We start from the raw sequence: 16,367 nt of genomic DNA on the forward strand, positions 1-16,367 counted from the left end.
TGGAAACCTCTTCTATTGGCTTAAAGTACAAACACGTACTGTTGGGTTTTAAGTCTGTTTCTATTTAGATGCCTGTAGATCCCCCAGATTCCACATATAGTCAAACCCAAACTTGCTAATAATTTTAAAGTCTGATTTCCTTCTAGTGTTCTCTAACTGACCCAGTTAATGGGAATCATATTTCTACTATGCAAATCAGAAACACCTTTAGAGCCATGCTTTCTCCTTTCTTCCCTATTCTACCCATTGATTTTCAGCCATTGCGTAAAACCATCACGTTCTGGTCTTTGCTTTCCCTGTGTTGTGAATTCTTTTCTTTTCTTTCCATTTGGAAACTGCTTACTTCCTAAGATACAGCAAAATCACAAGATCTCTGAAACTATCTGTTCAAGAAACATTCACTTGTTCCTGTATATCTAGAGGCTTAAGTATGTATTCACTTCTGGATCCCCTATTCCTTTAGGACTGAGATAATCATTTAGTCATCATCATAGAAAGTCATAAGACCAGCTCCATGGCTGTTAAATGTGTTAAATAAACATGAGTCTTATAAATCAATGACTGCTTCATATTACATGACCTTATCTTAAACTTTTTATATGCTTGTGTTTTTCTGCAGTTTTTGTTGGTACTTTTTTTTTTTTCATACTTCGGATTGCTTCTGCAACTACAAATAACTAAGTCAAAATTTGATGACATTATTAAAATGAAGATTTTCTCATAACTTAAAAACTTTTAAATATCAAGAATGCTAGGCATTACCTCTAAAAATGTATCATTATTTATAAAACAGATCCCACAGGGGCAACTGAACAGCTGCTGAAAGATTTGGCACACTACTATGCCAGCCTGAATTTAATGACCTACATGTGAAGGGCTCCATATCCAATTACTAATCCTTGCTCAGCTACTCTCTGCCCTGATATGGGGGCAGCTGAAAAAAGATGTCCTACCAACAGATCATAATTGGATCCAGATTTCATGCCAATGCTCCGTTAACAGAAATCTCTTAGATTTGAGAGATCCACAGCAGAATCCTGGCTCACATCCCAAATAAAACCAGAGATTTTAAAGAGAGACTTCGGTTTTGTCACTAAATTCAGAGATCTTTCAGTACATGTAAGAGCACATAACCATGTTCAAAATATACATCATGGTTCTTTCAGTATTGAAAGGGCAGACTTCTATTCAAAGATTTGAAAATAGTTTATCTCCAAATTCTATAATAGTCATCAATCAAAAAGGTCAAATTAAAAAAAAAAAAAAGTCAGTCTACACACTTAATTTTCCCCCCTCGGTTGGTCTATATTTAGCAAAAAGATTATATAAGGTCAAATATTACAAACGATGAAATATCACGTGTTTTGCAAAATAGCATAGGAAAACCTCAAAAGAATGGAGTGTAAAGCGTATGTTTTTACTAAGGATATAAAAACTTCAATTCTTAACGTCAATGCATTTTTATTAAGAACTTCACGTTAAATTTTTTCCACTTATGAAAAAACCATTATTTAGTAACCTTTACCTACATAAATTAGAAATAATTTGGGCAATAGATCACCCTCTCAACACCGAGAAAAAAAGAGCATTTTGTCTGTTTCGTATTCTGATTTCTGTAAGTGGGGCTATACTCCTCTCGCGACCTGAGCTGACACATGAATAAACGCCTGTGACTACCAATTAATTCTTGCCAGGGAAAAGCACCTCGTGGTAGCTACTACATTCCCCAACTAAACCCAGGTCTTGACCCCGCCCCCTACAAGCCCCGCCTCCTTCCCTAACTTGTTTGCAATTGGCGCAGTTCGATGACGTATGCCGTAAGTGCCGTAACCAGGCGTGCAACCACCGCCTCTGGGAGTTGAAGTTTCTGAAGGAGGACTGACGCGTGGAGCGGTGGGCACTTCAGAAAGGCGTTCTGACCAAACCCTGGCGTTCCCCATCGGCCCCGCAGCTTGGTAAATATGGCACTGCGACTGTCGCGCGGCTACTCTTTGGTATCCTTTCGGATGCTGAAGGAACGCGAACTACGCTGCCCTCCGCTGCAACCACGGCTTCCGGGGGAGAGGGCAATAGCCCGGGAAGTAATTGCCTGTTCTCCAAGGATGTGACGTCAGGTGGCGCGTCCCACGCCGCGCCCCACGGCCTTGTTTGCAGCGGCCTGATTGGTCAGCTGCGTTCGTCGGGCTGGGCGGCGTTCGCGCGGCGAGGTCGGGGCGGGCACGCGGGCCTGTGTCTGCGCGTGCGCGGGCCCTGGGCCGCGCGGGTCTCGGGTGTCTGTTGTTCGTGGGGGTCTGTACCGGAAGCGTGAGAGGAAGAGAAATGTGGAGTCTGAGGGCCGCCTGTCGCAGTGCTGCGTTGTTGTTGGAGCGCGGGCAAGGCGCTTTCCCTGCCCTTCCTCTTTTCTCTCCCCTGGGCCTGATGTGCCCGGCGGTCGGATGTGGGGAGTCGAGGGGCGGTTGCTGCAGATGCGGCTGAGCCTCGTGGTGAGCTGAGGATGAGTTTAAGATCCACGAGTTGTTAGATGCCACTGGAATACATTGTGTTTAAAATGTGGCTCTTTGTCCGGAGGTGTAAAGAGATCGTGGGGGATTATTCACTTAAAAAAAAAAAAAACCACAAACAAACCCCCCCGAAACTGTCTTAAGATTCCGCCCAAGCCAGCACTCTGGTTAAGGGATTTGACAAATGAACAAAGGGCTATTTCTGCTTCGGAGCTGAACAACACGTTTAAAAAAAAAAAACAACTTACTGGCAGGTCATTAATTCTGTTCTGCATTTACTGCGACTCGACAGTTCCCGAAAAGAAAACTTGGAAACCACCAAGGCTGTTTTGTTTTAATTCGGTGTGGTAACAGCTGAGGTTTTTGTCTTCGATGATGTGTGCTCTCCCCACACCAAATACTCTTAGTCGTCATTGTTCAGTTTTATATTCCCATCTGATAACCTATATCCATGAATTAGCCATCCATTTTTAAAAATTGTGCTGCAGTAAAATTTCACGCTTATGTCCTATACTTTCTGTAAAGTGTTCTTAAATACGTGCTTGACTTGGCTTAGTGAATGAACATACTGTGAGCATCACTGCGGGTCAGGGAGGAGCCCCAGACACTCTGCCATAGAGACGTCATAACCCAAACTAAAAGTATGCTCAAAAGTGCCATGTTTTGCATAACAAATAATCGCAGCAAATTCGTACACAATGTGTTTATTGTATGGTAGACAGTCGGAGCGGAAGCCATCTGGGTAAAGTCTAGCCCAAATAAGATAGCCAGCTAGTATTTTATCTGCATTTCATGTATACGTGTTTCAGTACGTCTGGCTTATTTAATTAAAGCTTAGGAAACTCACCCAGCACAGTGTTTCGAGAATCGATTAAAAAATTAATATTAGGTCTAGTTCATGTTTCCTTATTTTTGATAGGCTGTTCAAAAATGTCACTATTCTGCGATAGGTCAAATTAAATTACTTGAGACATTTTAGATGTAAAAGACAAAGGCTCCCCCTGGTGGAGGCGAGTTATAAAACATGGCTTTTGTAATCCTCACAATATATAGCTCAACAAACACTTCAGATTTTTTAACAACATAGAGAACTACTGAAAAATATTGCCATGGATAAGCAGAAATTGAAAATTGTTTCATAAAATGTTTTCCTGTGAATTTTAGTTTTGCTTTTAAGTTTTCATGTTTAATGAGTCTTGCTTTTACCATTATCCCTTGCTTTTCCGTTATCTCTATACATTTTTGAGTTTAATGCCTTCAGAGCTGTCTGTCAGCAGTGTGCAGTCAGCACGGTCCCTTCAGAACCCCCACCTCCAAGGATTTAGGTTACTGGGAAGTGTTGATGTTGGAGCTGGGTTTGAGTCATAATGCCATGATTTTATTCTTTCTCTCTCACACTCTCTGACTCAGTCTCTTTTGGTTTTTGAGACAGTGTTTGTGTAGCCCTGGCTGTCCTGGAGCTCACTCTGTAGACCAGGCTGGCCTCGAACTCATAGAGATCCACCTGTCTCTGCCTCTCCAAGAGCTGAGATTAAGGGTGTGTGCACCACCACCCGGCTCATTTGTCTCTTTAATCAGCCAAGTATTTTGAGTATATTCTGTCTGCTAGATTTGTTTAAGATGCCTTGTTTCATAGGAATTATTTATTAACTTTTAAATTCAGATAAATCCAATCTCATGGTGACTTCTTTTTAAAGTAAATCTAATACAGTCCACTCTGGTGAGGTTGAGATTTTGTTAGATGATGCATTCTTTATCAAACTCAGGAGGAATTAGTAACTGTTTGGTATTACTCTTATTTTCTTTTCAAGTCATTGAAACACTGTATCTACTCACTCAGTTATCCTAAGTATGAAATAAGAATCAAGTAAATCTCAACTAATGTGACACTGTACTGTCAAAGAACATGAGAATCACATAATAAAATTACTGTTTATGTTCTGCAAGGGTGCGTTCTCTCATTATTACATTGTGGAATGTTGTTTTCTCTTCTTTTCTTCTTCCTCCTCTCCTCCTCCTCCTCTTCTGCTTAGATTGCCTCTCTGTAGAGACGTATTAGCTAGCTGTATTTAAAAAAGAAATCTCCGAATGTTCCTTAAGGCCATAGACTATTTAGTAGATCACGCTTAGTCTTTGGCAGGGATCAATAGGAAGCACTTTCCCGCTTTGTTGTTAATACTACTGAAGAGTAAAGACATTGCAGAGTGTTTAGCCTCCCTCTGATCGGCAAGTTCAGTTCTAGCTAATATGGATCAAGAGGCATGTGGTTAGATTTAAATGAAGATTTATTTCAGCCAACCCTAAGAATTTCACAAACTGATTACAGAATCAACTTTTACATTTTGTTTTTAGCTATAACTAAAGTGTTTCCAGATATACAATGACTTTACTAGAGAAAGAAAACTTGTATCATTTAAGTTATAAAATGTAGATATCCATGAACAAAAGTTGAAGATGAGTGTACTTTTTAAAAACAATTTGGTGTAATAAGAATATTAGTATTTGCTTTGATACTTATGTAAAATATAGCCATTTCCTCTTATCAATGAGTAGTTTTGGAAATAGCATTTTTACTGGCTGCTTACTATACGTAACTGACCTTATAGAGTTATCATATATTGGTTATGTATTAGAGGAACCATAGTTATTTACTCTTTTTGCTGACACTCAAGTAAATTCTGGCTTTTCACAGTTAAAAATAATGCTAGAATGAATGCAAATTGTAATGTACATTTCTGACTCACAGGAATTTATTCTAAGAAAATAAATTGCTAGGTCAGTATGTGTCCTTATTTGATTTTCTGTTGCTGTGATAAAATACCCTGACCAAAAGCAAGCTAAAGGGAGGGTGTCTCTGGCTTATGCCTCTAGGTCATGGTTCATCACTGAGGGAAATCATGGCAGGATCTCAAGCAGAAACCGTGGCCTATGCTGCATGGCAGCTTACTCCATTGCTCGTGTTAGTTAACTTCCTTATATGGCCCAGGACCACTTGCCTAGGGGTGGCACTGCCCACAGTGGGCTGGCCCCTTCCACAGCAATAAACAGATATGGCCACACACCAATATCCTCCTCTGGGCAGTCCATCCTCTGGGCAGTCCTGGCACTGAGCCTTCCTCAAATAATCCCGGGTTATGGCGTCTAGACTTTAGGGCAGTGTATTACAACTCTGAAGACATAACTTGCCTTCTGGAAAACTGTATGATGCCCTCAGTAGTATATGTAAACACTAGTCCTTACTGGTACTGTCAACGGATGGAATTTAATCCATGTTAAGTGATAGGTAAAGATCTTTGCCAATAAATGGGATTTAACTATCTAATTGTATTTTTATTAGTGATAGAGTTTTAACAATCGTTGGCATCTTTTGGCCATTTGGGTTATTTTGCTTTGTGTTTGTAAATTATCTATTCATGGAAACAACGTTGCTTTCCAGGTTTTCAGAAACAACAAACATGTCCTCTGAAGTGCTGCCGGCATCTCTTGAGACTCCTAGTGTGGAAAGACAGCCAGGCGTGAGTGAAGGTGAAGAGGAGGGACGGAAGCCAAGATTAGATGCAGGGACCGAGCCACTGTCTAAACGGCAGATGAAGAAGCTGCTGAAGCAAACGCAATGGGAGGAGCAGCGAGAACTGCGCAAGTGCGTACTTCCACGCATGCTACTTCTCATTCAGAAACGGGATGCCAGGGCCTGTTAATGTCGTCTTCATCGAAACTGAAGTTGTGAGAACAATAACGTTGTTGTGTGCGTGTTATTAGCTAACACTGAGTTGCTGTTAAAACCACACAGCCTTCAATTGTTGACGTTTCTCGCAGTACACTGTTAGGCTGGGCGGCACCTTTTCCCTTCTAAAACTGCCTGCCTAGCGGGACACCTGTTGGAACAGCTGAGGCAGGGAGCGGGTGTCTGTGTCCTGGATACGGATAAAACAACCACACAGGAAGGTCAGACATTGGCCTGACATGATATGGCTAAACAGGCTTCCCCGAAAGCATCTAGGCCAGAGCCATTGTCTAATGCCAACACTTTGAGAGATTAGGAAAACATTGGGCTTTTACTTTTGTTCTTTTAGTTAATGTAGTTAATTTTCTTTTTAGTATTCCCAATGATTATTGAACTAGAAAATCGTTTAGGGGGTGAGTTATGAAAGTAAAATTCTTCATAACTCTTATTTTTCTTAGGCGTACTATAGTTCCAGTAATGAAACTACTGAATAATATATTCAGTTATTCATTAAAGGAAGCGTTATATTACCTTTGCCAAGTCATTTTCTCCGTGTGTAAAGTTCTCGCATCTGACCCCTTTCTCCCCACAGAAGAGGCATGTTTCATAGTGCATGACTGTCTACAAATGTAGCTGGCATTTTGTTTAATTAGAAGTCTTGTGAATGTCTAAATACACAAATAGCAAACATGTTGATTTGTTTACTAATTTTAGGGAAAAACGAAAAGAAAAGCGCAAGAGAAAGAAGTTGGAGCGACAGTGTCAGCTGGAGTCCAGCTCAGATGGAAGTGACCGAAAGCGCATCCGGAGACACGCTGTTCACAGCAGCCTCCGCCTTGTCATCGACTGTAGCTTCGATGATTTGATGGTGTTAAAGGTATCCCGAGGTCCCTGTGTGTGAGCTAGGTTAAATCACTTATTCTCGTATGTAATATTATAGACAGTATTTATGTATTAAACTACATCTTGTTTTTCAAAAACTCTTCTAATTTAAGTGCCTTTATATGTGTATGCATATTTATGTATGTGATTATATATACACAGGTAGACATTTACCCAGAATTAGATAGTAGAACTTCATAACCACATATTAGTGATAAAGACCTATGGAGTTATGTGATGACATCTGTCTGTAATTCTGCCTCTTGGGAAACTGAGGCAGGAGGATCTTAGAGTTTCAGGCTAGCCTAGGACACATAGCACATTTGAAGCAAGCCTGGACTACTTAGTGAAGTCCTGTTTCAAAATTTGTTTTAAAAAAGCCTGTGGCAGGACTGGAGATATGGCTCAGCTGTTAAGAGCACTTGCTGGTCCTGCAGAAGACCCAGGTTTGGTCCCCAGCACCCATGTGGTGGCTCACAGCCTTGTGGAACTGCAGTTTCAGGGCATCCGACCCCTCTTCCGGCCTCTGGAGGCACTGCATGTACATGGTGCACAGACATATGTCCAGGCACGCAAACACACACAAATTTTGTTTTAAATCTTGCATTTTACCAGTACCACTGGGGTAAAGTTTGGAAATAGCATGATTCTGAAAAGAAGGTTTTGTTTTTCTTGTCTGTTAAGACAGCGTCAAGTGGCATCTTGAATAGATAAAGGACAGAAGGATAGGTGAATTATGGAGCATTAACTTTACAAGTAGAAATTTTGTCAGTGTGTAGGAAAATCAAACAAAAACTATCACAATCGTCTTATTTATTGTTTTTTAAATTGTGCTATTTTATAGGATATTAAGAAACTTCATAAGCAGATTCAACGATGTTATGCAGAAAATCGACGTGCATCACATCCTGTGCAGGTGTGTATGAAGAATTAAAGAAAACTCAGGGTTTTTTCCATCTCCCATGATAAAAGGCTTGGATTGTTGCGGTTGCCCTTGCCTGGGAGTCTTAGAGGTTTCTTGTATCCTACTTATCTGATCAGTTTTTCCTGTAAAAATACTTTGAACATGAGTCAGCAGCCTTGTACATTTTCAGTCTGTTCACTGCCGTGTAGTGGGTTTTGTTTTAGGACGTGCATATTTTCACACCAGTCTCTCAGCTTTTGATGCCTTCCAGCATGGGAAGTGGGAGAGGAGGGGAGGTAGGCTGCCCCTGGACTGATGTGTGCAGCAGGGCCTCTTAGCTGTGTGTCTGTTTTCCATTTCCTATTGGGCCATTGACAGTTCTGAAAAGGATTTCTTAAACTTAGTTGAGAGTGATTGTGGAGCCTTGTGGGCTGCTGCAGTGGTCACAGAGACATGAAGGACCAAGGACTTCCCATTGTGCTGTGCTTAGCTGTGTGTTCTACCACGTGCGAGTAGTATGGACTGTGTTTTTGTGCAGTTCTATACCTACCTCAGGGCCAGTCTTTACATCTTTTTCCCTTCACAAGACCCTCAGCATCCTGGAGTCAGCTGTAAAGTAGGTGTCAGGGAAGGCTCTGCAGCAGCACTTCCCCCGGGGGGGGGGGGGGGGGGGGGGGGTGGATGAGAGCCTAACGGAAGGCAGGGAGTGTGCAGGAGGATGTGGGAGGAGGAACATGTGGATGGGCTGCCACGGCCAGGGGTTAACACCTGTCTTTCTGCCAGCTGTGTCAGGTTGCTTGGGATTGAGCACAGTTCCCTTTTTCTAAATCTGAAAGCTGTGTTGTCTCTCACTGGTGTCCAGATGAGTGATGGGGGAGGTAAAGTATTGAACTGAACTGATGACTTTCCTTCTTCCCCTGCTCACCAATCGTTCATCAGTTTTATTTGACAAGCCATGGAGGTCAACTGAAAAAGAACATGAATGAAAATGACAAAGGATGGGTCAACTGGAAGGTAGGAGGACAGTCCACTCCCATGTCATTTCAGGTACCTCTGAGCTCCAGGAAGGCCTCTTGCTTTGCCCGGTTCTCAGGAACGGTGTGCTCAAGCCTGGGTGTCGTTACAGCCATTTCTAAAGGCACACAGGAGGAGCTAAAGAAGAGAGTGGGGTGTCTGCTCATCTGTATTCACTCTCATAAGTACTGTTGGCTGGTTTAGAGCCACTTCTCACGAAAGAACGACCTAAAACTCTCACTCGAAAACTTGGAAGTGTCTCTACATCTAAATCCGTGCTGTCCACTTTGTGACCAGTAGCCAAACGTGGCTGTAAACTCCTGAGAGGTGAAAATCTGGATCATGAGTTGACATGTGCTATAAATGTGAGATACGTGCTGAATTGGGGAATATAACATGGGCATATTATGTTAAAAATATATTGAAGTTAATTTGTTTATTTTTATTTTTTTTAGTGTGGCTTTTAGCAGGTTTAAATTTTATTTGTGATGTCTAATTTCCCTGTTTTAGGTATTTGTAAAGATGCGGTACCAGTGTGGCCAGCTTGGCTGGGTCCTCTTCTGTGCAGAGGAGTGCTGTGTTATGTCTGTCCGTGTTTGCTTACTGTGTGTTTTCAGCTCTCACAGTCTCCATCTTTCCCCACTAGCACTAACCTAACGGCAGCCTTCATTAACAGCCTATGATACAGACATCTGCAAGAGGATCATCCTCAGCAAGTCCTCTATATTCATGTCTCCTTTTCTAAGAAATAATGAATGCACTGGACAAGCATACTTTATAGTTTGTGTCCTGCCAAGCTTATTATTTATGCCCTCACTTTTCTAGAGAAGTGCAGATTCAGTGGCTTCTAGTAACGTAGATGCCCCGTGAGGTCACTGTGAAGTATGGGAGTCAGGTTTATAGCATACTGCCTTACAGAAAAGTAATCATAGTAATCAGTAGCATACAATTTAAGTGTCTGCTTCACTTGATTTTCTTTAAAATTGTTGTATGAAAGTCGGGGTCTGGTTATATCGTTCAGGCAATTAATGTGACTTGAAAAATCTGGACTACCAGCTCTTACTCAGTCTTGTATTTGAACTGACAGTTTTGGTCAAGAAGCCTTCAAGTTTGTCTCCTGAAGAAACAGACACATTCAATGAGTTAAATTGACAATCAGTTTCCTTTCGATGATTCACATAGGAGATGTAATTGGAAAAGGCATTTCTTATCTGGAAAACAGTGTGATCAAGAAGGCAGGAAAAATGTGCTTTTCTTTTTTCTTTTTGGACACAGATAAAATGAGAAAGATAGGCTAGTGCCATATTCAGGAAAGAGTTCCTAAGTTAAGGAGTTTGGAGTTGACCTCCAGGAAAGGACTGAATAATAACAAGTGAGATTTTAGAAACTTAGTTTGCCCTCAATGTGCGGATTATGTTAGGGACTGAGGCCCCAACCAAGGAAATAAGATTAGTAGAATATGTCAATGACTGAGTTATGCTATAAGGAATTGGTTATGGATTTTAAATGCTATTCTAGCAATAGCCTCTCAGGCTTTATTTCAAATGCTTTTGGGCAGGTTCCTTTTGGGAAAAGAGGATAATCACTTTTAGCCAGCTTTCACAGTATCCTTCCAATTAATACACTCCTTCTTTTGTTTTTTAAAGGATATCCACATCAAAGCAGAGCACTATAGTGAACTCATAAAGAAAGAAGAGCTGGTTTATCTGACGTCAGACTCTCCTAATGTCCTGAAGGACTTAGATGAGTCAAAGGCCTATGTGATTGGAGGGTTAGTGGACCACAACCATCACAAGGTACTGTGCTTTGCTCCTACCTAAATCTGTTTTTCAGATAGTGACAAAGTCCTAATGATAGACGGTCTTTCTTGAGCACTGTTACTGTCTTGGTGACCTAAGCTAAGCAAAGGACTTCACATTAGCTTACTTGACTTTCCCTGCAGCTCAGGGGGTCAGTACAGTCATTTTCTACATTCATAGTTGCAGGATTTGAGGAACAAAGAAATGAAGCCTAAAGTCAATCATGGTAGGTGGCCAAGCAGATTATTGGACATGACCATACTGCTGCAGAGTCTGCATGTTTAAGCTGTGCTGTGTTGCTAGGGGCTCTGATGCTAATGATTGCTAAGCTATTGAAGTTTATACCAATTTTTTTAAAAAGTTTATAAAATTATATGTGTTTTACCTGCATGTATGTCTGCACCATGTGCTTGCCTGATGCCCTTGAAGGTCAGAAAATGGTGTCAGGACCTCTGGGACTGGAGTTACAGACAGTTGTGAGCCACCACATGGGTGCTGGAAAATGAACCCAATCCTCTGGTAGAGCAGTGCTTTTAACTACTGGATCATCTCTCCAGCTCTATATTAGTCTATAAATATATGATTTCTCAAATTATTTTTTCTCTCCTCTATTTTTTTTCATCTCATATTTTTATAAAAAGTTACAAAACTTTCTGAAGAGAACATTATTATGTACTTTGCAACATGCTCAATTCATCCTATTTTTCTGAGGAAAAGGTATTTTTTCTAAAACTTATTGTCAGCACAGTATATGAAGGAATTGCATCTTCTTCAGCAACAGTGTGTACATAGAATTTCTGCCATGTCACAGGTGATCTGTAGAGCACCAAGGTGTAATCCAAGAGAAATTGGATTGGATTTTGTTTTTTAATTGTAATCTTCAAGTTGCCAGGTGTGGCTAGCCATTAGATGAGCAACTCTAGAACATCGAAGGGACCTTGTCTTCAACTTTTCTGTTGTTCTCAGTGGAAAATTCTAGCTTATAATTTATGCTTGAACAGGTTCTTTGCTCATGCTGTCTGGTTCTCTAATAGTTTTATCCAAAAGCCCCTGGCTCCTTTCAACTCCCCCATTCCCCATATGCTTAGTACTTGTTGAGAGATTCAGCTTACACTTCCTGTATGGCCTTTTGGGATTTTTCATGTAGGATAGACATACACTTAAAGTATTTTCAGTTTGAGAATATAAAAATCCTATCTCACTGTTTTTTAGTTGATGGAAAGGAAAAATAAAATGTAAGGACAGCTGGAATACTTCTCACTCAGGATTTCATTTTATTGTATGTTTGTGCCTCGGTTTATGACTAAAACTGAGCGTCCTTTGTATATTTCACTCTCAGAAAGAGTGATAGTGTTTCTCTCTGAATTCAGTTGGAGAGTTTAATCCTGTGAGAAAGGGGTTTATGGATGGGAAAGAGAATAATCAGAAAACAGATTCCATCCCTTGGTCTGCCATTGAGAGGTTTCTTAACTGCTGGGAATGCATGGTCTTCACCTCTGGACAGTGAGGTGATTATACAAGGGCCGGAAGTTCTCTCACTGCTAGGACTTAAATACCCACACTCTCGAGATAGTTTTCTCCACAGAAGTCCTTTCTGAAAAAGGCCTACCGTCTCATAGACTGTGTACATCTAAGTCCAGTGTCTTTATTCTCAGGGACTCACTTTTAGACAAGCGTCCAGTTATGGAATTGAACATGCACAGCTCCCTCTTGCAGATTTTGTGAAGATGAACAGTCGAAAAGTCCTGGCAGTTAACCATGGTAAGCTACTGAAGGTGTACCTGAGTGGACACTCGAAAGAGACAGTACAGTTCAGATTTTGATGAATAGAAAAGAGAAGACAATTGTTTATCAGAAATAAGAGTGAGTACTTCAGAAACTTTTGAAAACCTACGATGGCATAAAAGCAACTAGCTAGCCGGGCGGTGGGGGCGCACGCCTATAATCCCAGCACTCGGGAGGCAGAGCTAGGCAGATCTCTGTGAGTTCGAGGCCAGCCTGGTCTACAGAGTGAGATCCAGGATAGGCTCCAGAACTGCATAGAGAAACCCTGTGTTGAAAAACCAAAAAATAAAATTAAAAAAAAATTTTTTGAGACATAGTTTCACTATGTAGATCAGGCTGGCATTGAACTCAGAGAAATCCACCTGCCTCTGCTTCCATCCTGAATGTTGGGATAAAAGGCATGTGCCACCAAGCCACTCAGCTTTAATTAAAAAGAAAAAATTACTTTTGTTCATTGTGTGTGAGTGTTTTGCCTGCATGTGTATATATGTGCCAAGTACATATCTGTGCCTGTGAAGGCCTGAGGGGGATTGGACCCCTGGAACCGGAGTTGTACAGGCAGTTGTGGGTGCTGGGAACTGAACCCCAGTCCTCCACAAGAACAGCCCGTGCTCTTAACCACTGAACAATCTCTCTAGCCCTTTTATTTATTTTTTTATGAGCTGAGGATCGAACCCAGGGCTTGGTGCTTGCTGAGCTAAAATCCCCAACCCTTTATTTTTAAAAAGGACAATTTTAACCATCCACAATAATTTATGTAATCCTAGATACTTTTTATATAGCAGGCTTTATAGGGTTAGAGAAATGAAATTACTTTTTCAGTGAGGAAATTTCTTCGAAAACCTTTGATATCTACTGGAAATTACTTTTCTACGAAGTTATCTAGAAAGCCCTCCCATAGTGTGGTGAAGCTAGGGACAGTATGGTTTCCTTCCTACTCCTGTGGAAGCAAACACAGACGGCAGGCAGAAGCTTTCTTGGTGTGGTTCTCTTAGGGGATGAAGAAATGCAGCTGAATGCTAGCCATCTGTGTCCTAGTAGTTAGTCCCTGAGAGAGGAGGCGGCAGCACTGATGGGAGAGGGTGGGACCTCAGAAGGTCCTCCCTTGATGATGATTGACAACCGATGCTGCCTCAGGAAAAGCTGGGAAGAACAAAGACTGGAGAGCCATGGGCAGTTTGTCAAAACTGATAGCCAGAAGGCAGAGGAGGTGAGACCTTTGCAGTAATTAGGACAAATCGGCCCTCAGCACGGGGGTCACATTATAAGACAGCCGAGTAAGGAGTGTCTGCCGTTTGTCCCTGTTGCAGTGTTTGAAATTATCCTGGAGTTCTTGGAAACGAGAGACTGGCAAGAGGCATTTTTTACCATCTTACCCCAACGGAAAGGAGCTGTTCCTGCACACAAAGCCTGTGAAAGCTCTCCTCAGGACCAGCAGTCCCAGCCAGAAGGGAGGGACAGTTCCAACGAGGGAGAACATTGCAGGAATCACCCCGACTCACCACAGAAAGAAGAGCAGGGCCCGCAGAGCAGCCCGGTGTCCCCAGTGAGCCCTGTCCCACAGTGACCAACCTTCCCTAGCTGTCCTTCCACTGAGGGAGAGTCGAGAGAGTGTGGCACCTCACAGAATACTCAGACTACAAGAACACTGATTTTTCTCTCAACCCTGTTATGGAATTTTAAATCCTGTCAAGAGTTAAATGATAATGAAAAACCTTTTAAGCACCAAGAAAGGATTGTTTGGTTTTGTGTAAGAAGACTTAAAGTATGATTTCAAAGTTGTTTGACGTCAGATCAGAGTCATGGAGAATGTTTCCCTATGCTATGCCTTCCTTCTCCTCCTTCGCTGGAGTGTATGCTTCAGAGCGTGCCTTCTGATTTAGCTTGGGTCTTCTCTGTTGCTCTCCATGTCATTTTGGTGTGACCTATTTGTTGGAGCAGATGTTCTGTGTGTCACTAGAACGTTGGACTTGGGAGGCTGCCCCTCTGTCTGTAGCTTTGTGTTCAGTTTGGTACTTTTGAAGAAATACATTAATTCTAGAAGGAATACCAGTTGTTTGCTGGGCTCAGTAATTCATTCTTTTGGACAGTGGAGTCATTCCTGTGCCTCCCTTGTGATGCCTTCTCATACTTTTGAAATAATCACAAGAATAGTCTTAGCCAGCGGTGGTGGCACACACCTTTAATCCCAGCACTTGAGAGGCAGAGCAGGTGGATCTTTGTGAGCTTGAGGCCAGCCTGGTCTACAGAGCAAGATCCAGGAAAGGCACGAAGCTACACAGAGAAATCCTTCTCGGAGAAAAAAAAAAAAAAAAAAAAACCAAAAAAGAAAAGAAGAATCTTAAATCCCTTAAGGACAATAATTAATTCAATTACAAAATGAAATTTTTGCTGCCTAGATTATTTTACAATGCTATTTTTGAAGAATCAATTTGTCTTTACCCCAGTTTAAAGCAATAAAACCTATCATTTCTTTCTATATATTTTTCATATATATAACATATTTCTATAGCTGTTAGCTTTTAATGTGAATATTGTGCATCTGCCTCCTACTGTAACATCCCAACTAATGTAAGTGTGTGTTTCTGTAAATAACATAGGCATGTAGGAAAATGTGCATATAATAATGTGTACATCTGTCCACATTTTAGTCTACAATTACAGGGCTGATGTGTATTGTTTGTGGAATGGTTGTGTTAAAGGCACTAATACCCAAGTCCAAAATTCAACAGTAGTTTGGAAACTGACAAAGGAGGAGGGAGCAGAAGGGAGCCATCACCGTCTGCGTGGTAATCACAGAGAAGTGCATTCAGACCCAACGCCCTTGGCACAGTGCTGTGCGTCTCCAGGAGCTCCCACTGCACGGTGACAGAGTCAGTTTCCGGTCTCCTCTGTTTACTATATAATGTGTATGTGTGCTGATATCACACTCAGATGGAAGCTTATTTAGATTCAGTATTGCTGGTCACTGTCTTTTGTTACGTTATTCTTAGTTACCTGTTATAGCTAGTTCTTTCAAAGTTCTGAAAGAATAAAGTTCATGTTGTTACTGTACTTGCCCAGGTTTTTGTGAGATGTCTCCAGCTGGTGGCACTGTGTTGGAAGTCATGGGAACTTTGGGAGGTGGAGCCTGCTGGAAGAAGCAGGTCACTGGGGGGTGGGCTGTGAGGCTTTACATCCAGTTGTGCTTTTTGTTCTGTTTCCTTGTGCAGATAAAATGTGGTCACAGCTTCCTAGCTGCCAGGCCGGTTAGGCCTGCTGCCCGGCCTGCCCTTCCCTTGCTTGTTGTCAAGGTATTCTCTCCTGCAGCCACAGCAACATACAGTGCCTTCCACTTGTATTAGTTTATATGGAATAGAGCTCTATTTAATTAGGAAAGTGAAGGAAATTATTTCAGTTACCACATAGTGTCATTTTCATTAATTGCAAAAACTCTGTGTTGGTTTCCTGGGTATACTGTAAGAAATCACCCCAGACGGAGTGGGCTAAAATAACCACAACTTATTTTCTACAGCTTCAGATGCTGCAGGTCCAGAGTCAAGCATGAGAGGGCCACACTCCCTCCTAGTATTGTGAGAGCACCGGCACATAAGCAGTACACACACACACACACACACACACACACACACACACACTTAAAAGAGCTTATCGTCCGCCTCTCACCCCGGCTTTCCCCTGTATCCTCATCTCCCTCATTCCTCCCCTTCTCTGACCTCACCTGTCCTAAAACAGCGATCACCAGCTGCAGGGTCACTCCT

At 41.8% G+C, this 16,367-nt stretch overlaps 1 protein-coding gene across 2 annotated transcripts; it reads left to right on the forward strand.

The window, feature by feature from the left end:
- Positions 1–1,820: 1,820 nt before the first annotated feature.
- Positions 1,821–14,818, forward strand: Trmt10a (tRNA methyltransferase 10A). Of its 2 annotated transcripts, none has more exons than XM_036189269.1 (8): positions 1,821–1,955; positions 5,938–6,141; positions 6,940–7,102; positions 7,952–8,023; positions 8,951–9,025; positions 10,672–10,821; positions 12,480–12,585; positions 13,920–14,818. In XM_036189269.1, exons 2-8 carry the CDS (start codon positions 5,957–5,959, stop codon positions 14,174–14,176), a joined length of 1,008 nt encoding a protein of 335 aa, XP_036045162.1. In that variant the 5' UTR covers positions 1,821–1,955; positions 5,938–5,956; the 3' UTR covers positions 14,177–14,818. The 2 variants fall into 2 exon arrangements, with proteins under 2 accessions (XP_036045162.1, XP_036045161.1); XM_036189268.1 differs by lacking the exon at positions 1,821–1,955 and adding an exon at positions 2,238–2,483.
- The last annotated feature ends 1,549 nt before the right edge of the window (positions 14,819–16,367 follow it).

The sequence above is a fragment of the Onychomys torridus genome, chromosome 6 (genome assembly GCF_903995425.1).
Source record: "Onychomys torridus chromosome 6, mOncTor1.1, whole genome shotgun sequence".
Lineage (NCBI taxonomy): Eukaryota > Metazoa > Chordata > Mammalia > Rodentia > Cricetidae > Onychomys > Onychomys torridus.

Excerpts from the sequence above, each read along its gene's own strand:
- Trmt10a (XM_036189269.1), top strand. The coding sequence starts at position 5,957 with ATGTCCTCTGAAGTGCTGCCGGCATCTCTTGAGACTCCTAGTGTGGAA. Across the intron at positions 8,024-8,950 it reads GTGCATCACATCCTGTGCAG|TTTTATTTGACAAGCCATGG; the intron begins GTGTGTATGAAG and ends ATCGTTCATCAG. Across the intron at positions 10,822-12,479 it reads TGGACCACAACCATCACAAG|GGACTCACTTTTAGACAAGC; the intron begins GTACTGTGCTTT and ends CTTTATTCTCAG.